The 24725-nt window shown below is 45.5% G+C and overlaps 6 protein-coding genes across 7 annotated transcripts; 3 read left to right on the top strand and 3 right to left on the bottom strand.

The window, feature by feature from the left end:
• Nucleotides 1-591: 591 nt before the first annotated feature.
• LOC112894569 lies at nt 592-5098 on the bottom strand. Of its 2 annotated transcripts, none has more exons than XM_025962321.1 (7): nt 4878-5098; nt 4586-4781; nt 4068-4191; nt 3460-3812; nt 1813-2833; nt 1196-1389; nt 592-1103 (listed from the first exon to the last, which is right to left on the bottom strand). In XM_025962321.1, exons 1-7 carry the CDS (start codon nt 5039-5041, stop codon nt 1017-1019), a joined length of 2139 nt encoding a protein of 712 aa, XP_025818106.1. In that variant the 5' UTR covers nt 5042-5098; the 3' UTR covers nt 592-1016. The 2 variants fall into 2 exon arrangements, with proteins under 2 accessions (XP_025818106.1, XP_025818105.1); XM_025962320.1 differs by having other exon boundaries at nt 1813-2836.
• Nucleotides 5099-6435: 1337 nt separating this feature from the next.
• On the top strand, nt 6436-11327 carry LOC112894577 (kinesin-like protein KIN-8A). The gene is made up of 7 exons (XM_025962331.1): nt 6436-7773; nt 8827-9100; nt 9402-9452; nt 9545-9637; nt 9716-10078; nt 10165-10854; nt 10990-11327. The coding sequence occupies exons 1-7, from the start codon at nt 6929-6931 to the stop codon at nt 11020-11022; spliced, it is 2349 nt and encodes a 782-aa protein (XP_025818116.1). The 5' UTR covers nt 6436-6928; the 3' UTR covers nt 11023-11327.
• Nucleotides 11328-13895: 2568 nt separating this feature from the next.
• Nucleotides 13896-15059, top strand: LOC112892482. The gene has a single exon (XM_025959635.1). The coding sequence runs from the start codon at nt 13896-13898 to the stop codon at nt 15057-15059; it is 1164 nt and encodes a 387-aa protein (XP_025815420.1).
• A 597-nt stretch (nt 15060-15656) lies between these two features.
• Nucleotides 15657-19520, bottom strand: LOC112891525 (protein GAMETE EXPRESSED 3). The gene is made up of 10 exons (XM_025958408.1): nt 18953-19520; nt 18606-18787; nt 18144-18473; nt 17797-18043; nt 17192-17476; nt 17003-17089; nt 16858-16890; nt 16696-16755; nt 16472-16617; nt 15657-16366 (listed from the first exon to the last, which is right to left on the bottom strand). Exons 1-10 carry the CDS (start codon nt 19479-19481, stop codon nt 15740-15742), a joined length of 2526 nt encoding a protein of 841 aa, XP_025814193.1. The 5' UTR covers nt 19482-19520; the 3' UTR covers nt 15657-15739.
• Nucleotides 19408-22869, bottom strand: LOC112891524. Its single transcript, XM_025958407.1, has 7 exons — nt 22652-22869; nt 21783-21943; nt 21601-21670; nt 21375-21480; nt 21168-21266; nt 20947-21069; nt 19408-20843 (listed from the first exon to the last, which is right to left on the bottom strand). The coding sequence occupies exons 2-7, from the start codon at nt 21916-21918 to the stop codon at nt 19638-19640; spliced, it is 1740 nt and encodes a 579-aa protein (XP_025814192.1). The 5' UTR covers nt 21919-21943; nt 22652-22869; the 3' UTR covers nt 19408-19637.
• A 66-nt stretch (nt 22870-22935) lies between these two features.
• On the top strand, nt 22936-24721 carry LOC112895412 (DNL-type zinc finger protein). Its single transcript, XM_025963361.1, has 4 exons — nt 22936-23161; nt 23237-23324; nt 24082-24210; nt 24396-24721. The coding sequence occupies exons 1-4, from the start codon at nt 23007-23009 to the stop codon at nt 24513-24515; spliced, it is 492 nt and encodes a 163-aa protein (XP_025819146.1). The 5' UTR covers nt 22936-23006; the 3' UTR covers nt 24516-24721.
• The last annotated feature ends 4 nt before the right edge of the window (nt 24722-24725 follow it).

Here is a 24725-nt window from a genome sequence, read left to right on the forward strand (position 1 = left end):
TTGTCCCGCACGGCCCGCGGTCGGCGGCTCCCGCCGCCCTGCCCACAACCCGCCACCACCGCCTACTACCCTACCGCCATCGACCTCCCTCTATGGCTAGGCACACTAGAGATAACCCCCGACCTCGGCAACCTGAACCTTCCGAAGCTCCGAACCCTAACCCGAACGCGGCAGCGGCGAGCGGAGAAAGATGAACAGAGAAGAAAGAAGGCGTGGCACAAGAGGAGGAAGAAGGGTGACGTGGGCTGCGGAAATCGAATCTGGCCGAATGTGACCAAGGGTGGATTCGAATTTTGTAACATATGCGATGTCTAGTCGCAGCAGTTCATCCTAGACCTGCCTAAACCGTGATCAGTTACGAGGGAATAGAAGCTAAAAACTGAGGTAGACACCAATCATCCAACACGACTGGCATGTCGCCAGTACTCGTTATGCAGCCGCACGCGATTCGCGTGAGGAAGCCATGGGGGCACGGCACAGGCATTTTGTTTTGCTCGAAACAGGAAGACACATGCACAGCAGCGCCGTTGCCAAACCCTTTTACAAACTGGGTTGTGTACTTCAAAGCACATCAGATGTTTCAGTCACAGGTGAATCAGCAAGGCGTCAAAATAGTTTTACATATCAAAATTCTTCCAGGGTTTAACAGTTTACAGGCGCTTGTACAGCAATATAATAACGAATGCAATACAACAACATTACTAAGCTACAAAATCACGGTGTGTATGCCAGCGAAGGTGGTTTTAAACGGGATAGAGGTAAGCAACTCCTACATTTTCTAACTACCACAACGAGATGTGGAAGCTCAATGGTTTCTATGATGGCAGCATCGCTCTGGAACAGTTGGTCAAGTCACTAATCCTTTCCCTGCATCCGCCTGGAAGCATCTGTATGTCACACAAATATCTCCGTAAAATTTTCCAACTTTCAATTAATATGGCTTTCTGCTTTTGTGCCTTTGTATGATTAACTGTTTGAGTTTGACCCCCAACTTTTCAAACAAGTGGATGCAGTTCTCAGCTCTTCTCTGATTGCTGTATCCTCCGCCTTTTCGGAGGTGGTGTCATGAAAAGCTTTCTAACAGATGTAAGAGGGTCGTCATCCTGAACCATAGAAAATAAACTATGAGCTGTGTTCTAGTGATATAAGGCATGATTAATGGAACACAAGGCATGATTTCGTGGAAGGACCCTACCTCATCGAGAAGGCCGATCTGAACCTCCCCTCGTGAGTCCCCATCAGATCTTCTGTCCTGAGCAAGTAATGCTGTGAGAGTCAGCCTCCATCCAGGCAAGGATTCACTGTCATCAGGGGAAACCCAAGGGCAGAATGTCCGGTGCTGCTTGATAGGATCAAACTCATTCATTCTGTCATACAACCCTTGTTTTTCTGTCACAGAAAGCGTAAATTCACGATTAAGAACTGCAGACACTGATGAAGAATTTTAAGCACATTACTTAACTAGATTAACAAATAAGAAACATAAGAAAACAATGGCAAACAACTAAACATGCAGGGTATTCATTCCACTTCGTTAAGACAGTAGTAAGAAATAAGAAAAAATTATGACACAAGAAAGAAAACTCAGCACCGTTAGAGCAGTTTGTGCTAAACACTTTTTTCCTTTGAATACACCAATTATAGTCAGAAGTTGCCAGACTGTTACAGCAATATGAAGTTAGGCTAACAGACCGCTGTCAGGTAACTCGTACTATCAGTTTTTTTTTCCATCCCCTTCAATTTCACATTACTACTTGTTTAATGACATCAATCCCTTCCAATTGTCACAATACAGAGAAATGAGTTATTTACCTGATGGCCCATATGCAGCTTTTTCCTTGTTGACTAATGATTTCGTTACTGTGCTGAGCTCAGTTGGCCTGGAATTGTTTGCATGTGTCTCGGCCAGGGTTGCTCCATTAGAAGGTTCTTCATTCGTACCCTGAGCTGATGAAAATCTAGGTTCAGATCCATGTTGATCAAGTGCCGCATCTGTGCTTGTTATACTTTTTCTTGAAGGAGAACCTGATTCTGGTTGTTCTTCACTGGAAGCTCCATCTATATTGATATCCTTATCTTTATCTGAATGCGAACCACCTTGTTCTTGTTCTTGCCTTGCTTCCGAGTTTGGTATGCTCTTTTCAGAATTATCTCCAGGCTGGTGTGGCTTTGCACCTATGCTGGATGTATCGACATCATCGGTATCACCTTCCAACAAATCAGGCTGATCCGTGCTTCTTTTCCGTTTCATGGAACCTGAAGCATTCGAAGCAACAGGAACCATGTGGCTATCACTTCCAGAGGAAAGCAAATTCCCACGGGAGTTCAAGTCGGCTTTCAAATGTCGACTAACAACAGGAAACGAAACTTTTGGTCGGAAACTTTGTCGAGTTGGTGGAGGACCACCAGCAATGGTGAAATTAAAGCCAATGTTTGCATCCTTTGAATGTCCTACTCCACTGACTACATTGGCATGTCCATTATCCTGATCATCTTGTCTATTAGAATCCGAAATCAGCTTAAAGAGTTGAAGAGGTCGTTCTACAAGAGAAAAAGGCCACAAGGCAACACATGCTCCACAAAATTGGCAATCCAAAACAACTGACAATGGATCATAATGCTGATCTTCTCGATTAGAATCTGCAGATGCTCGGGCACCATTAGCATCATTAGGTGAGTAAAGTATGACCCGATCCTCCATTGTCTTATTTATTTGCTGTGGTTTGGCCAATTTAGGGGTGGAGCTGACATCCGAATGAGATTCAGTTCCACAGTCAATAGCATAAGGAAGTAGGCGGGGCTCCCATCCACACAAACTTATTATCTTCAGTGCCTGCTACAAAATTAAGTGTTAAGTTGGAAGAGAGTTGAATGATTTGATGCAGGAATACACGGAAAAAAATCACAAAAAGGAAATAGATTGTAAAGGAATACACATATCTACATGAACAAATATGGAATGTCTATCTAGATAAAATAATCTAATTCCAATGAAACCAACAAATAAGCTTGCAACAGACATAATTAAGTTCATAAACATGCAGTTGGACCTTATACCTTTTATGGAGATTATTTTATTTAGAAACTAACAAATGTTATATATGCCTTACTGTTATTGAAGCATATTTTATATGTTTACATTTGCTTCATGAGAGGCATTGCTAAATTTCCCTAATAATAGCACAGTATTATCTCAGATCAGACCTAGCATATTTCATTGCATATACCACTGGATGTTTCAGGATGATATAAACTACAGCCATTAATAGGTTCTAACTAAGCACAATTTATTCAGTAACACTAATACAAGAACTGAAAAGTTGCATATGAGCATTGTGCATGGTCAATATCATATACTTATGACCTAAAAAGTTATATGATTCAGCATGTGGCTCCTGTATAGAACATACAAAGAAAAATCTCACAGCAACTCCCCAAATAGATAAAAAAGAAAATCACCTGATAATATGCGTCAGAATCTTGAAAAGCATCATCCAAATCCTTAATTGTAGAGTCTTCAGTAAGCACAAATCGCCCTTTGAGGACTACTGATGAAGAGAATGGTTCTGATAGGAACTGCTCTAGCTGTGGACTCCTCTTTTTCATGATCTCCAGAGAAGAGCATGAAATTCTTGGAAGTGCTAAAAGTCGCAACAGAGAGGAGAAACACTCATAGTAGTTCTCAACTAAAACAGGAGGAGGCGTCGGCGGGAATAAGGCAAGTGATTCATCACATATATTATCAATCCATGGGCATAGAAGTTTATGCCCAGTGTCCAGCTTCAGGCTGAAAACAGCAGCAGCCTTTTCAACTGCACATATAACACAGCTCCCGATAAATAAAAGTGAATATAAACAAAGATGTCAAATCAAGCAGGTAAATGAAGCCTATATGCTCTCTTACAGATGAAAATGGAATGTGTTATAATCGTTCAATAAATCATCACCACAAAGACGTTAAGGACTTCTAATTTGTTGACATAAAGTTACAGAAGTGTGTATTTTATATGAGAAAAGCACACAAGGATTGTCTTCTTTAGTCATAGACTCAGCGTAAATGCACAGACCTTGCTGTGTTGTCCATGAGGAAGGAGTGGAGAACAGGAGCCGCGCGCCACAAGCTTCACATGTTATAACATCTGGCTCAATGTTAGTCCATCCTCTCCTTGCACAGTTAACAGGACTAATAACCTGGAAAAAAGCAACTAGTATCAACCAACAATATGAACCACCTGAATGCACAGTCATCAGCTGCAATGCTACATCAGGATAACATTACTCACCCAGCTCTTAAAAAACCTTTATCCACAATACAAAATACATACTCTGACCAATCCACAAAATTACAGAAAATACCAAGCCGTCATTTGCATTTTAACTAGTGTATTAAGCAAAAAGTGCATCGAACAGCTCATTTGGTACCCAAACAAATTAGCTCAATAATCATCATTCATTTAATCAGTTACAAAATATGCGACGTCTCCAAAGAGGAGTAAAAGGTTTTCAAAAAATCAGTGGCCGGTGCCCACCTGAATACCACCAATCCAACAAGCAACACGAAGCTAAATGGTACAAATGTGTGTACCTTGGGCTTGGCGAACCAGGTCATCGCCTTGAACGACCCGAGCCGGCGCATGAGATCGGCGCGGTCCCAGGGACGGCACGGCGGCGGCGGCGAGATCGCCGACATGGCTGCCACCTGCGGAGGGAGCCGCGACCCGCGCACCACCCCGAACCTCCTCCCCGCCTCCGCCGCTGCCTTCCCCACCGGCCTCCCGGAGCTGCCGCGCCAGATCAGATCAAACCCACGTCAAAGACACAGTCAGATGGAGAGAGATATGCAAGGGAGAGGCGCGCGAGCAAGGGTAGGGCAAAACCTTGGAGCCGGGGCCGAGGAGGAGGAAGGCTTGGAGCCGCCGGGGCCGTTGGGCTTGGGCTTGGGGAAGTGGTAGAGCTTGTCCATGGCCTTCTTGAGGCGCCGCTCCGAGTCGGCGCCGATGTCCCCTCCTCCGCCTCCGCCTCCGCCTCCGCCGGCGGCCATAGAGGTGGCTGGCAGGGGGGTGGGGGATCGGCGGTGGACACGGCGATGGGGTGGTGATGCGTGCTTAGTGCCGCTGCTGCTAAATGCGCCTGCCATTAGGCATAGTAGCGGTGGGCCGCCCGGTGCCGGTGAGCTTGGGCTCTGAAATTATTGGGCTTGTTCGCATCGTGTTTTTATTTGGGCTTTGTGTCCCCGATGCCTTTTGGTCCAGTTATTTTTTTGATCAGTGGTCCAGTTGGTTTGAGGAAAGTTAGTTTGATCGATGCCTTTGGGTTTTTTCCCGTCACTATACACAGAAAGCACGTTTTTACACACCAAAGCAAGTGCTTTTCCATCACCGTTGTAAGCACTTACATTGTTTCAGTCATATGCCAATAACCTTTAACCGTGCTAAAAAGAGATGTATTCTCACGTCTCAGCCACCATATCAATTAATTATTCTTGTAGGTTGATACTTTCCTAAAATAATATTACACACTACTTCAGTTTCAAATTATAGTTCACTTTACCTTTATCTTAAATAATATTTATTTAGAGTTGACCAAATTTATAGAAAACTATAATAACATCTACAATACTAAATAAGTACATTATCAAGACGTATTTAATGGTAGATTTAATGAAACTAATTTGATACCGTGTGGTGTTTTTTTTTTCTATAGATTTGGTTAAAGTTAGATATGTTGGATTTGAAAAAAGGCAAAGTTAACTATAATTTGAAACTGATGGAATACTAACCAACCAAATACATTTTGACACAAAAAACAATCTAGGATTCTACCCAGGTCGACTTCTATCTACTGCGATGAGCTATAAGACATGCCCCTACAATGACAACATGTGGGCCAAATTGAAATCATCCCTTAATTTTGTTTTGAAAAAAAAAACAGCGACAGAAGCTTGAACATTATATCAAAGAGAGGAAGAAGGTACACAGTTTTAGCACAGATGGCAAGGATAAAACCACATATGTGCAGAGCAAAGGTGTGAGAAAAATAACTGTGTCAAACAAATGAGAAATACAAATGAAAATGAAATGCAAGGATTGTAAGCAGTTTGCATGAGAAGTTTGCTTCCTGAGGTCCGTCCATCAACGAAGAATTGTTTGGGCAACCTAAAAACAATAATTCACATGTCATCGAAAATCCAAACAGAAACCGGTAGTAGAACTCAAAAGCCGAGTAGTTTCATATTTTGGCCTTCCTCACCAGTCAAACCACTCAACACTCATCATACCCAAATCATGGGCACGTTACGCCTCAATTTATCAGCTGCTAATCCGCCGCACCATCATAAAAAAATCAACACCGCCATGGCAAGTCAAATGCACACGACGAGCCCGCGATCAGTGAGCCCCATAGCCCGCGGGTCCTCCTGTCAGCGAGCACCTCTCGACCGTTGCAGCCTTGCAGGGCCAGGTCCCAGGCGAGAGCTCCGGACCCGACCGTTGGAGCTCGATCCCTCCCCGGGATTTCAAACCCCCGTCTACGCATCCGCCGTCCGTCCCCGTCCCCGCTCTGATCGGACGGCCACGGGGCGTTCCCCCAGTTCCCACCACGTCGTCCCCAAGCTGCCCTACTGTTTACCACTCGCTTTACAAGAGACGAACGCCTTCTTCCTCTGCATCCCTCCCAGATCAAGAGACCCCTGCCCCCGTCGAGCCCGGAGATTTCGCGAAATTCGAGGGCGTTTCGTCCTCGGTGTTGAGAAATTCTTCGATCCGGTGCGCCGGTTCGAGCATCTCGCCGGGAATTGGAGGAGGATTTCCGAGGGAGCCGGAGCAAACCCGTTTCTTGGATCTTTTGTCTTGAGGAACGGGGGGGCGTTGGCTTCGATGCTGAGGCTGAGCGACGGCTTGTGATATTCGGATCTGGTGTGAGGAGGAAGATGCCGGTCGCGACGCGGTCGCGGGTCACGGCTGCCTGCGGAGGCGGCGGCGAGGGCTCCCAGGCGTGGGGCTCGGCGTCGGCGGCGCCGGCTCCGCGCGATGGCGTCGCGAGCCACCACCACGGGCTCAAGGAGAAGATGCGCGCGCTCACGCTGCTCTACGAGCAGCACAAGCAGCAGGTCGCCGCGTCGCAGGCCGGAGGGGTCGCCGCGCGGCAGCACCGCCGCAGCATCCGGTCCCTCAGCGCGGCGGAGGTCGTCAACGACGAAAACGCCAAGAACGCCGAGGAGGAGCAGGGCGGCGAGGTGGCAATGCGCCACCACAACGCCTTCGCTCTGGTCCCCGAGGCCGTGGTGCTGAGGGAGAACGTGGCGCCTCCGCAGCCAAGAGCGCGGTCCAAGGACAGCCACGTCGTCGTGTTCGCGCGGCCGGCGGAACCGCAGGAGAAGGAGAACGTGGTGGGCCACGCCGGCAACGCCATGTCCTGCCCCATCAAGAAGGCGGTTCCGGCGCTCCCGGTGCTCCCGGCGCCGCCGGCAAGGAAGCTCTCGCTGGGAGGCGCCGTGGGCGGGAAGCTCAAGGCCGCAGCGGAGATCGGGGCTGGCACTGCCGAGGCGGCGGAGAACCGAATCCTCGTGTTCGTGAGGCTGCGCCCGATGTCGAGGAAGGAGAAGGAGGCCGGGTCGAGGAGTTGCGTCAAGATCGTCAACAAAAAGGAAGTGTATCTCACGGAGTACGCCTCCGAGAATGACTACCTCAGGCTGAAGCGCGTGCGCGGCCGCCATTTCTGCTTCGACTCCGCCTTCCCTGATTCGACGACGCAGGCAGAAATCTACAGCACCTCGTAAGAGCACAAACATCCCCAGGCTACATTCAAATGGAGCACCCAATTTTCGATTAGATGCACATATTCCATAGTGTTAATATATTATCTGCTATCTGCTCATCTTGTTACGAAATTTGAATACAACAAAAAAATTCAGACTACTTCCTTATGTGATGATGACAAGCAGAATCTGCTGATGAAACTGCACAAGTTGATTTTGCTTATCCGTTGGGGGGAAAAATCCTGGAAAAAAGAAATGTCCACCTTCATGAAAGGTTTTAATGTTTTATACTATTGTTTGCTTATCAGATGTAAAAATATAAATATAGCACCCAATTTTCAATCATATACTTATATTCCAGACTATTATTTGGTTATCTTGTCAATAAGAAGACCAAAATTTTGTAATGTTATTTGCTTATCTGATGATGCTAACATTTGAATCTGCTCATGAAGCTGCACAATTTGATAAATTTATTTTAGATACAAGTCGCTCATTTCGTGACAAGTACAGTACTAATATTGTTTGCTTATCACATCTAAATGACAAAAATTTCAGACAAAAAATTCATGCTTCTACTTCATGCAAAATTCATATTATTATTTACTTAGGGCCTGTTTGGATCCAATGGAAAGAGAAAGAGAAAGAGCAAAACTTTTGCTCTTTTGCAATTTTTTTGCATTTTTGGATCCAAACACCCCAAAGTGCAAAAGGGCAAATGCTACCGTAATTTTGCTAATTATGGATTAATTAGGCTTAATAGATTCGTCTCGTCATTTAGTCCTCATCTATGTAATTAGTTTTTTAATTAAACTATATTTAATACTTCTAATTAGCGTCCAAACATCTGATGTGACAGGAGCAAAAATTTTACCATTTGCCCTTTTGCCATTTGCCCTTGGATCCAAACATAGCCTTAGTTATCTGATAGTGATAGCTAAATTTTACTGTTGGAACTGCCCAACATTCATGACAACTATTCCAGTATTAATCATTTGCAAGGCTGTCACAGTAATTTGTTTAAATTTAATTCTCTGTTTCTGTTTCTGTTTGTGGTTCTGGTTCTGCAGAACAGCAAACCTTGTGGAGGGTGTTCTGCAAGGTAGGAATGGGACAGTGTTCTGCTATGGTGCTACAGGGGCCGGCAAGACCTACACCATGCTTGGGACAATGGAAAACCCTGGCGTAATGGTGCTTGCAATAAAGGATCTGTTCTCCAAGGTGAGGCAGAGGAGCTATGACGGCAACCACTCAATTCAGCTGTCGTACCTTGAGATATACAATGAGACGGTGAGGGACTTGCTGTCTCCTGGTAGACCCCTCCACTTGAGAGAAGATAAGCAGGTACATGAATTAAACTGCTTAACCATGCTTTCAAAGCAAGTTTTGTTTAGTGAATTGATTACTATTAGTGAATCCTAACTAGTTGTTAGTACTGAGTATGGTAAAAGTAAACCCTGCTGCAGAAAAACCTTAGTTCTGATAATGGCAAGTACTAAATTTAATTACTACCAGTGCTATGAGTAGTCAAATACATCAATTTTCAGTTCTGAATACGTGTCCTTTTGTTACGTTCTCTCCGTAAAATTCGATAAGCCTCATCACTAATGCTATTCTAACAGAAAACATGTTTGTGGTATTTCAGGGAACTGTTGCTGCTGGTCTTACTCAATATAGAGCATATTCCACAGACGAGGTAATGAGTTATTTATTGGGTATGGTTAACTTGTTTGGCTTTCAAGCAAAATGATAGGAATCTTCATACTTGAATATTTGCTTCTTTTGTAGGTTATGAAATTACTTCAGCAAGGTAACAAGAATCGAACAACTGAACCAACTCGAGTAAACGAGACCTCATCACGCTCCCATGCGATACTGCAGGTAAGATTCCTACATTCATTTGATCTGTGGTGAGTAATTCCTAGAGCAAAACCACTCACCGCCTTTGAAAATTTGCAGGTTATTGTAGAATATAGATTCATGGATGGAGTTAACATAGTAACACGAGTTGGAAAATTATCTCTCATAGACCTTGCTGGATCTGAAAGAGCTCTGGCAACTGACCAACGTACACAGAGGTCGATCGAAGGAGCAAACATTAATCGCTCTCTTCTTGCACTCAGCAACTGCATCAATGCCCTTGTGGAGGGGAAGAAGCACATACCATATCGCAATTCCAAGCTGACACAACTCCTGAAGGACTCACTTGGAGGATCCTGCAATACTGTGATGATTGCCAATATTAGCCCCTCCAACCTTACCTTCGGTGAGACACAGAACACGCTTCATTGGGCTGATCGTGCCAAGGAGATAAAAACAAAGGTCTCATACTGTCATTTTGTGATTAAACATGTTACGTTGTACTCAGTAGAACCATGATTAATTGTAATCATCTTATGATCTTATAGGCACTTACCACTGCGAATGAAGAGGTTCTGAATGTACCAGATTCTGAAACTGATCAAGCGAAGCTATTACTGGAGCTGCAGAAGGAAAATAGTGTCTTGAGGGAGCAGCTGGTAAAGCAGCAACAGAAGCTACTGACAGTTCAGGCTCAGTCACTTGCTTCAAACACATCGCCACAGCAATCTCCAGTTCCCTCGTCTCACGTTTCAACTCCATGCTCAACTCAAAGAAAGGTCAAGCGATCTATCTTGGCTGGGAACTGCTTCAACACACCAGATTCAAAGAGGCCCGCAGCCGACAACACAAAGGTTGGGGAGCTCCAGAGGAAAGTGAAGACATTGGAGGCCGAGATCGAGAAGATGAAAAAGGAGCACATACTGCAGCTCAAGCAAAAGGACGAGTTCATCCGTGACCTGATCAACAGGAAGGCTTCCAACTACTGTGAAGAGGCAACAGGTGACAGAAGAGTCGTCACGAGGGCAAGCCTGCGAAAGGTGCAGAAAGATGCATCAGCTGCAGGTGAACTGAAAAGCCCGAGCCACCGGTTCACATCGCCAGCCCCAACAGCGAAGAAGCGTACTTTCTGGGACATTGGAGGCAACAGCCCTTCAGTTCTTGCTGCCAATGGAAGAAAGACTCGAAGCCATGTTGCTACAGAGACACCTAAGAAAGGTCCTTCCATGCTGCGTCAGGTATAGACATATAATAACCTGTTCAGTTCGTCTTTCAAAAAAAAAGTTCAGTTCTTGCTTCGCACGAGATTATTGCTGGAGGCTTTTGAGCATCTGTATTGTTTTTATTGATCATTGAATTTCACTTCCTTTCAGCCGGGATTTGCACGGCAAAGAGCAATCCATTGAGGCATTTAAGATGCACAGGAGGAGACTGCCTCCAGAGGATAGAGGTGTTCATAGTATTTAATTTTAGCCTACCATTTTCAGCTTTGTTAATTGGGGTTTAGTTGAAATTCATTATCCTAATTTGATTTCAGTTTGCCTGAGCAAATTGAACCAGCGCAATGTTTTTTTCTTTTTTGAAAAGAAAATGTTTTTCTTCTTAGTTTTTTTAATCCATTGGAGCCACTGGAACTGTAAAACATTTGTTCAGGAGAGATAGATGAGATGATACTTAAATTAACTTGAGACACAGTTTTCGTTGGCTTCTATCTTGCTTAAGTTTATACTTTTTCTCCCATCTGACTGCTGTTGAAACCGAAAAGGTGGCAATAATTTTGACTTTTTGACCAGCTGAGCTTGCGGAATTGCTGCTCTTCAACGTGCAGTGGGCAAAATAAGATGAATAACAGAGTCCTCCTGTATGGATTTGGCTGTGTGTGGCTGTAGAGGCTGGACATTTATCCATTTTTTATAGAAAAGAAAAGATAATAGGGTTCCGCCTCCTCTTTTTTCCTTTATGAAACGGGAGGGGTTGATCCCCTACTGATCCGGCTCCTCTTCAGCCAAAAATGTTGGCCCTGATGCTGCGGCGCGCCGCGCTCTGGCCAGCCGCACTGCGCGTCCGACGGCCGTACTACACCTTGCGCCTAGCCCGCCAAGAGCCAAGCCAAAGATTAACGGACAGAATGCCGATACCCAACGAACTCACGGAAAAGAAGAGCACAATGAATACTTAAGTATTTATGTAAAAGCAGACGAAAAAAATAATTGATCTGATAAAAAGAGAGAGGCACACCTTGCATTTTTTTAGGCTTTTTAATTTGCCACATTGGAACTCTCAGGTCGTCTTCTTCATCAAAAATAGCGACCTGCACTTGGCTTCTATTGCAAATGCAGTCATGCTTGTAATAAGAGATCTTTTACTGTAACAATACTAGTCTACACTAGTATTTGAAAAAAACTAATGTAGAAACATTATACGGTTCGGTTCAGATTAATTGTATACTATTAAAAATCTCAGTAGTAGTATAGGTAGTACATGTGAGTGATATACGTGGTATAAGGTAATATTGGAAAATATATTGATGGCATCAGGATCCATTTCATTTTGAAACTACGTAGAGTACAACATTTAAATTTCTTTTGCCTTAATTATATCTAAAAATAATTATAAAGTTATCCTCGCTAATAGAGGGTTAAATCTCCTCTATACTATAAAAAATCTTAAGTCAATTCATTTGAGCCAGTGGAGGATGGGTAATTAATGATGGTATGAAAAAAAGCTAGAATTCACCCTAAACATTGAACGCTCCAGCGCAAAGTTACAGAGAGCATTGTAAGGCCATCTGCAGTGAGAAAACAAAATCGATGCATTGTCCTCCGTGGCCTCCGCAGGAGTCCAATCATTTGCTGGAGAAACTCGGAGCACGGAGGAGAGAGAAGAGTCGATGCAAAGATATGCATCGATTCATAGCTAATAAAAGATTGATAGCTTAGATTGACAGTGCTCAAGAGCACTTGTGTCCGCGCGCCAACAGAGGAGAGGGGAGGGAATCTTTTAGTTGTTGATCCCACACGTGACTGGAGAACGATAGTTCGATTTTTGGATGAATCGATTCAAGGCATACGTGGCTGATTTTTTCTCATGCATCGACTCACTGCTGTGGATGCTCTAATGCGGCAGTGCCTATTTTCTTGCATGGTATGCTGACTTGACCACATGCTAAGTAGTAAAAGGATAGTCGTACACTAGAACGGAGCACATAAGCATGCTAAAAACATTATTTTATCCTTTTAGAAGCATCGTGAAGATATTCTATTTACTAATAAGAAGGAATGTAATGTTTTACGGTCATCTAATCGAATCTAGTCGCCATATCATTGATAAAATGATTAGTCAAGATTAATCATTGATTAGAATGATTAGTCGAGCCTAATCAAATCTCGTCGTTTGTCGTGTACATTCAGAAACGATAAATTCTAAATTTAGAAACGATATGATATATATACTATATACATAGTACATAGTAAGCACCATAAATTTTGGTGGGGAGCTCCAGGGCAGTGGGTATCTCCTAGCAGTGGGGAGGCGTGGGGCGTGGAGCTTCTGGGAGTTTTCTTGGCGGCGATGAGCTTCTGGGTATCTGGATGCGTCGGTAGACGCGTATTCGGGCGGACGGTGGTGGTGGCATGAATTTTGGCAGGCGGCACCGCATATTTTGGCAGGGAGGAGGGCGGGGCGCGTCCAAATGTGTGTTATGGTGGATGTTTTGGGATGAAGTGGCTCGACAGCATTGCACCTCTAAGATATATACCCAAAATTTAATAAACCTAATTGCTAAGCTAGTCGTCTACCATCAACTAGCCGAATCCCATTATTTCAAATCTGATTGTTTTTAACCCTAATCGAATGACTAATTATGGTTAATCGATGACTAACCAGACGACTAGGTTTCCAAATTGTTCAGACTAGTCGCTAGTTGGTAAAGGAACGATAAATCTGACTAATTGTGATTAGTCAGACGACTAGAAAATATTTAAGAAGATATACAGTACTATGAAATCCTCAGAAAGTAAGTCCATACAAAAAGTCCTACGTCTGAAGTGCTGGCTCTGACTCTGAGTAAGAAATTCGCACCACAACAGGCAACGTTAATCACTTCAAGGTTCATAATCAAGCGATTTTAGCCAAGCAATTTCAAAAGTTAGCCGAATAAGAAACCTTCCTGAATCCGGAACGTTTGCCACACGGAGCCGAAACAAACGTGGGGGAAGAAGGATCTCCGCCGCCACGCCGATTCATATAGCCACTTCTTCATCTCTGCCGCCACGCCGCCATGGCGGGAGGAGGATCTCCGACCTATCCGCCGCCGGCGAAACGCCAAAAGAAATCGAGCGCGACCACCGCCGCCTCCATCGGCGACGACGTGCTGCTCGAGATCTTCATGCGCCTCACCTCCCTCGCCACGCTCGTCCGGGCCGCCCATACCTGCCGCGCGTGGCGCCGCGCGGTGGCATCATCCCGGGACTTCCGCCGCCGCTTCCGGGAGACGCACCCGGCGCCCCTGCTCGGCCTCTTCTTCGACCCTCCCGGTTCCGTCCAGGACCCTGCTCTCCCCGTCTTCCCCTCCTTCGTCCTCTCCCGCGGCGCCGACAGGGACCAGGCCGCCGCCGTCCGTGGCGGTGACTTCTTCCTTGCCTCCCTCCAGGAGCGCCCGGGCGGTCTCCACGGCTGGGACATCCTCGACTGCCGTGGCGGGTACATCCTCGTCGGTAACAGTGAGAAGAAAACAATGGCAGTACTGAATCCCATGGCGCGACGAAGCGAAAGGTTCCTTGATCTTGGCCATGGCCATCATGAGGAGGACACCCTTCATGGTACCCGCGGCTTCCCCCTAGTGTCCCACGACGCTTGCCACCTCTGCTGCTCCGACTCCGAGGTCTCCCTTGACGCCCGCTTGCTATGCTCCGAGGAAGACCCCAAGTCGTTCCGCGTGGTCATTGTTGCCCATGACAAGCCGTCCAGGGCACGGGCGACGGTCTTCTCCTCGGACACCGGCGAGTGGTCCGTTCATCCGTGGGTGGATGTCCCGCCGACACCACTGCCAGAGCGCTTCAAGCTGTGGCTTCTCAACAGCAACATGCAGGCGAATGGGATGCTGTGTTGGGCTTACAACGATCTGACACACATGCTCACACTGGACACGGCGACAATGGAGTTCTCGGTGGCCGAGCTCCCTCAATGCGTGAAGGCACGGGAATGCAGCTTCGTCGTTGGCGAGACGATCGACGGCACGCCCTTTGTTGTCTATGCTATGAAGTTTAGAGTTTGTCAATTCCTGCAAACAATGGATGGTGATGGCGTCAAGAGGTGGGTGATGGACAAGGCCACCTCTGGGGTGTTTGGGTGCTCAGGAACGAAGTTTAGTTCCGTCATATTAGATGTTTGGACACTAATTAGAAGCATTAAATGTAGGCTAATTATAAAACCAATTGCATAAATGGAGACTAATTCGCTAGACGAATCCATTAAATCTAATTAGACCATAATTTAACGATATTGTGCTACCATAAACATATATATGCTAATCATAGACTAATTAGCATCAACAGGTTCGTCTCGATAAGTACCCGCGGCTTATGCAATTAGTCTCTATTCAGTCTATCTAATCAGTGTTAAAAAAGAGGACTAAAGTTTACTCCCTAACCTTAGACCCACAACTTGATGGGGTCCTGGGAAAACTGAAGGGTAAGTACAGCGAGCTGAAGGTCGTGGCATACTTAGCAACATGGGTGAGGTACCGTTTCGACACGAGCCTGAGCTGGGTGTTGTCCCTCTGCTTGGAAACGATGCAACTGGAGAAGCTGTTTCAGAGGCCTCATGAGTGTTGTTATGGCATGGCCTCTTTCATTAGTTGGTAACTATGGTTGTTTCGTACTCGAAGATGGCCCATGAACTATGTATATATGCTTCAAATATATATGACACGGTGAAGAAGAGGAGAAAGTAAAACTGGTGGCCCATGAACTGTCCCTCCATCGAAGCCACTATAAAGCTTGCTAGTACCTTCCAATATATAAAGCTGGAAAACTCCGCAGCAGTAAAGAATAAAGTTTTACATTGTTTCAAGTTCCAAGTCGTAATTAACACGGCCATCATATACGGATTTGTCAAGGTACTTCAGTTAGAGTTGGTTGAAGAAGTTCGCCTCCTCTTCAGCGAAAGTCTCTTGCTGGAGATAAAATCCTTTGCTGTTTCCATCCGTTCTTCCTTCTGTGATAAGGCATTGCCACTGCTTCCTGTGCATTGCTCCTCAACGAACGAAGGGTTCGTGAAGACATGAAATGGGGATCTCACATCTGATGGGCATTCTTCCTGAACTCTCTCCCCGATATTAGCGGTGTTGGAAGGTCCAGCCTCTTCTACTGACTTCAATCTCGCGTCGACATCCGTATCTCCGGAGCAAGTAGAACTGCAACTACTCTCGCTATCGTCAGAGCAGCTGCTGGAAGTAGAGGTATCACTCGGATTGTTGAAAACATGAATGCTCTCGTCCGGTGAGCTGTGGAAGGAATGGCTCTTGTACTTGCCATGATACAGTGGCAAGATGGAGGAGCCTTGCTTCAAGCCGAGCCTGTCCCTGCCCAGGCTGTATGATACGTACAGCTTCCTCTCCACGCCTTCCTTTGCTTTCACCATTTCACCCAGCTCTCCCAAAGTTTCATTCGAAGTGGCGTCTTCTGCTGCCTGCTGTTCAAGCTCTGAGATCATCTTGCCTAAGCCTCTCTTCTTACTCTGAAGAGAGCGCTGCACTTCAGAAGGTGGAGTGGAGGTGAGTCCTAGGTCAGTTTCAAGCTGAGAACTCTGAACAAGATGAAATCAAAGGATAAGCGCAGATTCCGCTGTGCCTACCCGCTTCTCCAGGAACTTCTGCAAGCCCTTGTCTCGGAGCTTTTTCTTCCTCCAAAAGATGCAGCAAAAACAAAAGGCTTCGGCTTGTATTACGATTATGATGAGTAGGAAGACCAACAGCACAAGAAGAACAGGGTTATTTTCACCTAATGGACAGAAGTTCTTCAGTCAGTAATGACGTCATTTTTGACATAAAAGCATAAGGGGAAGCAGTTAAAGTTCACCTGGATCAGCTTGCGCAGACTTGGTTTTATTTTGCCTGCAATACCAAGCAAATGTTTCTCCTTGCACAACAAAGATGTTAGGACCATTGTTCGATTAAAAAAAAAGATGTTAGGACCATTTTATAATGACAAAAAATGTGATGCTTAAGAGAAGAAGCATACTTCTCGCGTCACACTGTGTTGCGTTGCTGAACCCTGTGCCAAGAAATTTCAGGAGAGAGTCATTGCAGATTAGTTGATTTGAAATATTTAGGTTCTGTCAGTTAATTTAGGATGTGTTAATTTTCAGAGCTATACAAAGACTTACTTGACGCAGATAGAAGAGTGAGAAGAAGTGTCTCATCTACCGCAAAGTCATTCAGGTCACCGATGGACATCAAATTTGATAAATTCCCTGGAAAACAATTGGTACCGCATATGATACTCAATGCAACTTTCAAGAGAAAAATGACATCAACATTTCAAAATTGATTTATAAACATATAGAGTAACAAACCAGGATACTCTCCAGTCCAGTAGATTGTTCCATTTGCTGGATCCAGCAAAGTTACCAAACTGCGTGATGGCTTCATCACCGATACAGAGGTATATTCACCAGTTGTCCAGATTGATTTTCCTTCCACTACGGTCTTAGCGACATACATGGAAAACCCTGAGCAGTCAAGGACTGGATCAACAGGGATCGCTGAATCAAGTGCTGTTTCTTCAAAAAGTTTTCTCAAGTCACCATCAGGAGATATTGAATAGAGGATCCCATCTAGCGAGCCAATCGACATCCAACCTGTTACAGAAATTGAACAACTTACCATCAGAGATAGTATAAACAAACTAGTGCTGGAGACTACTTGAGACTATGAAGAGAACAGAAAAGAAAAGAAGGGAGAACTCCGTTTGGTTCTGATCAACCACACTAGGTGCAGCAAGACGGAGATGATCTTCTGATTGAAGAGCATGAAAATTTTGGGTCTACCCGGAAAACAAGAACATGAAAGTTTTCCTAGGATAACCGTGAACACGAAAATACTATGGGCACAGTGAATTTACTAAAACCAGTTAGCATGAATATGACCTGGATTATAACGAAATAAGGCATTTCTTTACCGTTGTTATCTACAGTTGGAAAACTTTTCTCATTAATTAGTGGACCAATACTCTGCTGCCAAGAAATGTTTCCTGTGGAAACATCAAGCCCCACCACAATAGACTTCCGTGGAAAGACAATGTATAGGCACCGACTGCTCCCCGGCGCAAGCGTCATCACTTTGTCAAGTGAGGTCAAGTCCTGGATCCACCTCAACGCACGACTTTGAAAGTTGAAGGAATAGATCTGGCCTTCAGTGTTAAATATCTGCAAGAACATGATTGATGAACACTCGAGCTAGTACAGAACGAAAGTGCAAGACAAAACTATGGGAAGCGTAAACCATACGAGTCGGAGTGAACCTTACATAAAGAGCGCCCGCTCTGTGATCAAGCACAGGAGCTGAATCGAAGTAGCAGCCGGAGATGTTTCCCTTGCAGCCGAGACGGTAACCGAACCAATCAAGCACAGGCCCGAGGCTCCATTGGAGCTCGCCCTCCAGCGAAAACTCGAAAAGCCCCAGGTTTCTGATGGTGAGGAAGAGGGACGAGTAGCTGCCGGTGACCGACAGGCCGACGATCTCCTCGGACCTCCCCGGCGTCGCGTTGTAGCTGAAGAACACCTCAGATGCTGGCTTCGCGGTGCGCACGTTCGGTGGCGTGACCTTGATGACCCTGTCCTCTGCCACCAGATACACCTGAAGCACAGCCAACACAATTGATCGTCAGGTTAGATATCAGCATGTGTTGCAAGATCATGCAGACCTTCAGATATTGAATGGAATTTCTCAGGGGAAAAGAAACTGTAGAGGCATGATGGGTTGGTTTACCTTCTTTCCGTCGGAGACCGGGCTGATGGTGTCGTTGCACCTGAGGCCGAGGGGAGCGACCCACGCGATGGAACCGTTCCCTTCGAAGGCGAGGAGGTCATTCCCGGAGCAGGCGACGACACGCCCGTCGTTGACGATGAGAGGGCGCGACAGGGCACGGGCGACCCTGGGTGGCGCACGAGCTGCCACGGAGAACAACCGTCAGCGTCGTTCGCCGGGACTGATCGGTGATCAGGCGCAGCCGCGGCCATGCCGCCACGGCGAGGATCTCATCATACGGTACGGTAGGAACGCTGGCAGAAGGGTACAAGCCACGAGGAAACTGGGAGGGACGAGAGGGCTCTTACCGTTCCCGGCAACGCCGCCTGCGCCGAGCAGGAGGCACGCGAGCAGGCACAGAGGCCACGGCACTCCCACGGCCATGGCTCCGAGCGCGTACTGCGCCCAGTGATGATGGAAGGACCGATGGACGGGCACAGTTGCTCGGTCGAAGTCGAAGAACGCAGGCTTCGCGGCGAGAGCACGAGAACGCAGCGCAGGGCGTATGCAGTGGTGAGGGCAGACGAGCAGTTGGGGCAGCCAAAAACTGGAACCGCCGTCTCTTCGGCCATGCACACTTGTACAGTTGTACAGGCAGTTACTGCTTTTGGGGCGCTTGCATTCGCGTCGCCGGCCGCAGTAGCGCGTGCCGGACGCTTCAAGTACACATGTACATACCCGTCGGAGACATCCGATAAAGAAACAGTAAACCGCCAATACTGGTTCAGACTTCAGTGCATTATACATAGCGGCTGAAACTGAATTGCATAGGCAAAGTCTAGTTCTTAGAATTTGGCTTCCAACAAAAGGATGTGCCGCCAAACGGGATCCTAGCATCCCACACTGTAGGGCAGCATCGAGTAATCTAACACATATATGGCATGATATACCACAGAAAGAGACATAACTTACTAGAAGTATATTGGAACACTCGTCTTCCAAGAATTTACAACGCAGCATTAGAAAGAGCAAGAGCTCTGAGGGAGGGTGACATTAGGTTCTCAGCTTTCCTGCCAATCGTTGCCGCATGAGTGACAGCCTTGATCTTGGGGGCCTTTCGCGTTCGTCTTCGCTCTCTTCACTATCTGAAACAACGATGTTCTCCACGGCAACCGCGTTTTGTTTGACAGAGGAATTGCCTGAGCTGGCGTCTTTCTGTCCACCAGCAAAGCCGAGGGTCTTGGCTTGGCTTTCAAGGACTGTTGGAGCTGACAATGGCAGTTCATTGGGTGCCACGGCCTCACCTTTTGGGATTGGTGCTGGTGGTGCTGACAATGGCAGCTCATCGGGCTTCTTATCACTTACAGAACAATTGGGTGGCTTATACTCCTTGTCACAGGCGCTGTCGCCTCCAAGCAGCCCAGATTTCAACGACAACCTCCTACTCAGTGAACACAACTTCTTTCGACCTTGATTGCACTCTTCATTTGATACCATCTGAGTGTTTGACTGTTGATGTTCCGTAATAGGATCCTGTTGAACCAGTGCAGGACCTCCGCTGAACTTTTTCCTTGAAACAACATCTAAGGGCCTTTTCTGCAACTTGTTGAAGCCAGGTTGTGGAGGCAGGTGATTTGGAGCCATATTTTCCTTCTGGTCATCGCTCTTCTTTTCAGGCTTTACTGATTTCAGCAACAACTTCAGACCCAGTGTCCTAATATTCCTTCGGTTTCCTTCTGGTGGTTTATATGAACGATCTGATGATCCACCAATGCTCCTTGGAAAACTGTTACCTAAAATGTCATCAGAAGATTGCATGGCGTGATCTTTAGCATCGGATGCAGATGTTGGAAGATGATTAGGTAACATATCATTTCCATCACTCCTTTTGCTAGGAGCTTCTGAGATAACAGAAAGCCCCAGGCCAGGTAACTGCAAGTTCTTATTATTTCCTTGGTATTCTTTCTTTGAAACCACTCCACTAGCAGTCCTGACAGACATGTTCTCTGAAGTGTCATTCTGTCTGCCTGAAACATCAGAAAAACAAGCAGTAGGATAGGTGGATCGGGCCGTGGATGGTAAGTGGCTAGCAACTGGATCTTGCTTGACAGTTTTCATATTCTCTTCAGATCTTTCAGACTTCAGCGATAACTTTTGTCCCAGTAACCGCATCTTCCTTTGATTCCCTTCACAATCTCTTTTAGAAGCATTTGGCAATGACCCTTGGCTCTTTGTGTCCTCCATTTGTGCATTCTGTGCCTAAAGTTGCAGAACACAATAAATGCTCAATAAAACATCAAGAGAAGTTCTATTATATATTATAACACTAAAGTAGCAAAATAAAAGTTGGATTCTTGTTTACCAGGACACCAGCATCTACAGGACCCCAACCGCTAGCATCAACAGCAGAAGGACTAGCATACTTCTCAGTCCATAACCGAGCATTTATGTCAAAAACTTGCCTGTTGTATTTGTATTCTCGACTCTGTCTCAGAAAAAAAAATGGTTGGATGATGAGCAGAAGTGCATTTGGGTATCAATATATCATTGACCATGCGGCAACGGCTACAGAAATGTGCTTACTATTTCGGCCATCAGGCCATCATCTGGGTTTGGCTCACATAGCAGCAAGCCAATACTTGTCAAAACAGTAGCAATGTTTAGTGATGGTTGCCAGGCTCCCTGTGCAGTAATAATCATCATCAATGACAAAAACTGTTGGGATTAATAATATGAGTTTCTAAGATTTATAAACGGTTATTCAGCATATGCCCAATTCCTATCAATTACCTTTGGGGGTAAATTGAGAATATCAAGGCAAATGCGTCCTCCATTGTCAATATTAGGATGATAAATGGGAGTGACAAAAGTCACATTGGGTGGTTGAAAAGGATACCTGCATCTCAGCAAACGTTTGAATATCAGAAATGATATTATAAGGGGGATAAAGATGAGCTTCTCTTCTCTGTGAAGCATATGGGTTTGGTTTCCATATTTATATAAAAAAATCACACACCTTTCAGGAATTTGTATCTTCAGAATGAAAACTCCCTTAGCATAAACCGTTTCCTCAGGCCCCTCAATTCCTTAATTTAAAGAGTAGGGAATCAGCATACAAACCGACGAACATCAAGTTGCAATGCCAAATTTAGAGAAGATTAAAAGTAATTCAGAAGTAATAAATTATAAAGGACATACTGGCTTCAATACTTGATAACGATGATAAGACATTTTCATCTTCAGAAAGATTAAGCGAGACCCCATGGGGTGGATCATCCAGTAGAAGCTTAATCTCTTTCTGCATTCTCAGACTGAGCCTTGCAGCTTGAGCCATCTTGAGGTTTACAGAAAATTCTACCCTGGACAAAACGTAGGGAATTACCTTTCAGTGTAAGCATATTAACTTTCAGGCGGTTAGCTCAACTGCATAACATAAGATAGAAATCCCAGTTATCTTTTCAGACAGAAGTCACAAATCGCACCATATTTCATTGTAAGTCTTCGTGTCAAGTGCTCAAGTATGCAACTATTTTAGCATTTTGAAGGAAAACAATGCTACTATTTTCTATCGATCAAGCCGGACCATTAAAAACAAAAAATGAACTACAATACTGCAGGATTCCCATATAAGTCTCCAAAGCCTGACATAACTTATTTATAGGTGAATGAAGTCAGGAAACTGTTTACACTAATATATATCCACAAAACTGCCTGCAATTAATCAAGTCACATATTTGCTTCACTGAGGACAATGGCTTCACTGCGAGGCTGCGAGCTGTGCGACTATACGACTATAGGCACATCAGTCCCCTACTTTCAGGAAGCAGAAATAGAGTCATCCAACCATCAAATCAGCAATTCCCCAGATCCCTAATTCGAAATCAACCTACCCTGAACAGTCCACCGTCGCATTGTACCATCGGTGACCTGCTGCGCATATTCGATTCGCGCAGGCCGCTATCTTAACCCTGTCCACGCCGGAGGTTGGGGAATTGCGCCGAACAGCCAGCGGCCGTGCTCCAAACAAGGAAATAATAAGCACAGACAATAGAGCACGAGGCCTTTACCTACGGCGTCGACGGCGACCGACTCCGGCGGCGAGCGATAGGGGATTTCTCCACCGCGCTCCGCGTAGCGATCGGGGAGTTCTAGACCCCACTCCAGCGTCTCAATTCTCAATTCGAATGAAGAATTTGGCCGCGGCGGCGGGAATGAAAGCGGCAACACGAGCGGGGAGGTGGAAATGAACGGGGGAAATCGGAGCTGCGTGTGGGCCCATCGGCTCAGAAGGAAGGAAGCGCTTGCTTTTTGCTGGACACATGGCTAATGGGCTTTTGCTGGGCCTCACGTATGGCCCAGTTACTTGTTCAGCCCCTTTCTTCCTTTCTCCTCGCTGACGGCAAGCGAATCCAGTAGCCGGCTATGGCGACGGCGGCGGCGGCGGCGTACGGCTGCTCCTCGGCGGCGGCGCTGCTGCCCTTCTCAGCGTTCCCGGGAAGCCGATACTCTCGCCGGTCTCCACCCCCTCCCCGCGTGTCCCTCATCGCCTCCTCGAAGCTCAGGGCGACGGCGCACGGGTGCGCTTCGTTTTAGCTTCTTCTCGCGTCGGTCTCGGCTCTCCGGTGTCTAAGCTTGTGCTCCTCTTCCTGCAGGTTGAGAGTTTCATTCCGTAGAAGGAAGCTAGTTGTCTCTGCTTGCTCCTCCAGTGAGTCCAATTCGGACGCGGCGGCGTCCCGGACGGTAAACTCTCTCCTTCGGCTCTACTATATGATTTTTCGTGTGAGTTGGTCTGAATTCAGGACGCTCGGTGATGGAGATTTGTAAGGTATTCAGGGACTACGGATGGGATCAGGCAGCTGGTGGTTACGGTGATACAGTAATTAGTTGGCTTATTGAAGCAATGTTGTCTGAATACTTTGTGGATAGAAATAGGTAGCATCGTGCACCATACCTGATTTTTACTTACAAGAGAGTGATTGTGCGGTACTATGCAAACGAGAGGAGACCTGTTGTTATCATCTCTCGTTGTATGGTTGATGATCTATCAATTTTAAGATTCTTGGGTTCTGCCTTTCCTATGTAAGGATAAAGTGTGGTTTTTCTAGCATCATGTCTTCTTTCTTCATTGGGTAAAGTAAACTATACGCAAACACAACAATATTTTTGTTCATATGAAATTGCTATAATTTTCAAGTATTACTCTAGAATCTTCATTGTTTGGGTGGGTTACAGATTATGGTGTTCAAAAGGTAACATAATCTTTATTCTGCAAAATTTGTTAGGTTGAGAGGTTACTGATGTGAAAATATGGGGGGAAGGGGTCTTGCATTTTATTAGAATTCAGTGGTCGATCAAACAAAAACAATGTGCTTGCTGATTGAGGAACAAAGTAGGTTCAGAACGGTAGTAGCTCAAATTGCTAGTACATGCTTCAGAAGTGCTGATTAACCTGTAGGCCAGAATGTCTGTAATGCAACTTTTGTATGTGATGTTTCAGGAAGCCACTGTTGATATAAAGCTTCCAAGAAGAAGCTTGCTTGTCCAATTTACATGTAATGCATGTGGTGAAAGGACCCAGCGGTTGATAAACAGAGTTGCCTATGAGAGAGGAACAATTTTTCTTCAGGTAAACTTTGTTTTGTGTGTTTATGTGCAGATTTGAGTCAGCAGCTTTGCTCAAATTTGTCCAAACACAAATCCTATTGGTTATTCTTTTGAATCACTATATGAGTAAAAAACGCACATCTGTGTGCTCATCTGTATTCTTCATTACAATGTAAATTTGTGATCTAACATACATTGCATGAACAGTGTGCAGGGTGCCAGGTGTACCACAAGTTTGTGGATAATCTTGGTCTAGTTGTTGAATATGATCTGCGAGAAGAAAATGCGGTACAAGACAATGTGGTGAACACAGATTCTGAAGATTGATAATATCTTGAGAAGCCATGTCGGTATGCAAAATGTCGTCTGTAGATTTCAACAATATTGATTATTTGGATACTGTAGACTATTTATATTAAATGGCAGTTTAAATTGCTGCATATACTCATGTGAGTGCACCTGGGCCCATATGTACTTTACAATGTGGCATCTGATTTAAAGAAGGAAATAAAAAGTACCATAATACCAGAGTATTCT

Source organism: Panicum hallii, chromosome 5, assembly GCF_002211085.1.
Source record: "Panicum hallii strain FIL2 chromosome 5, PHallii_v3.1, whole genome shotgun sequence".
NCBI lineage: Eukaryota > Viridiplantae > Streptophyta > Magnoliopsida > Poales > Poaceae > Panicum > Panicum hallii.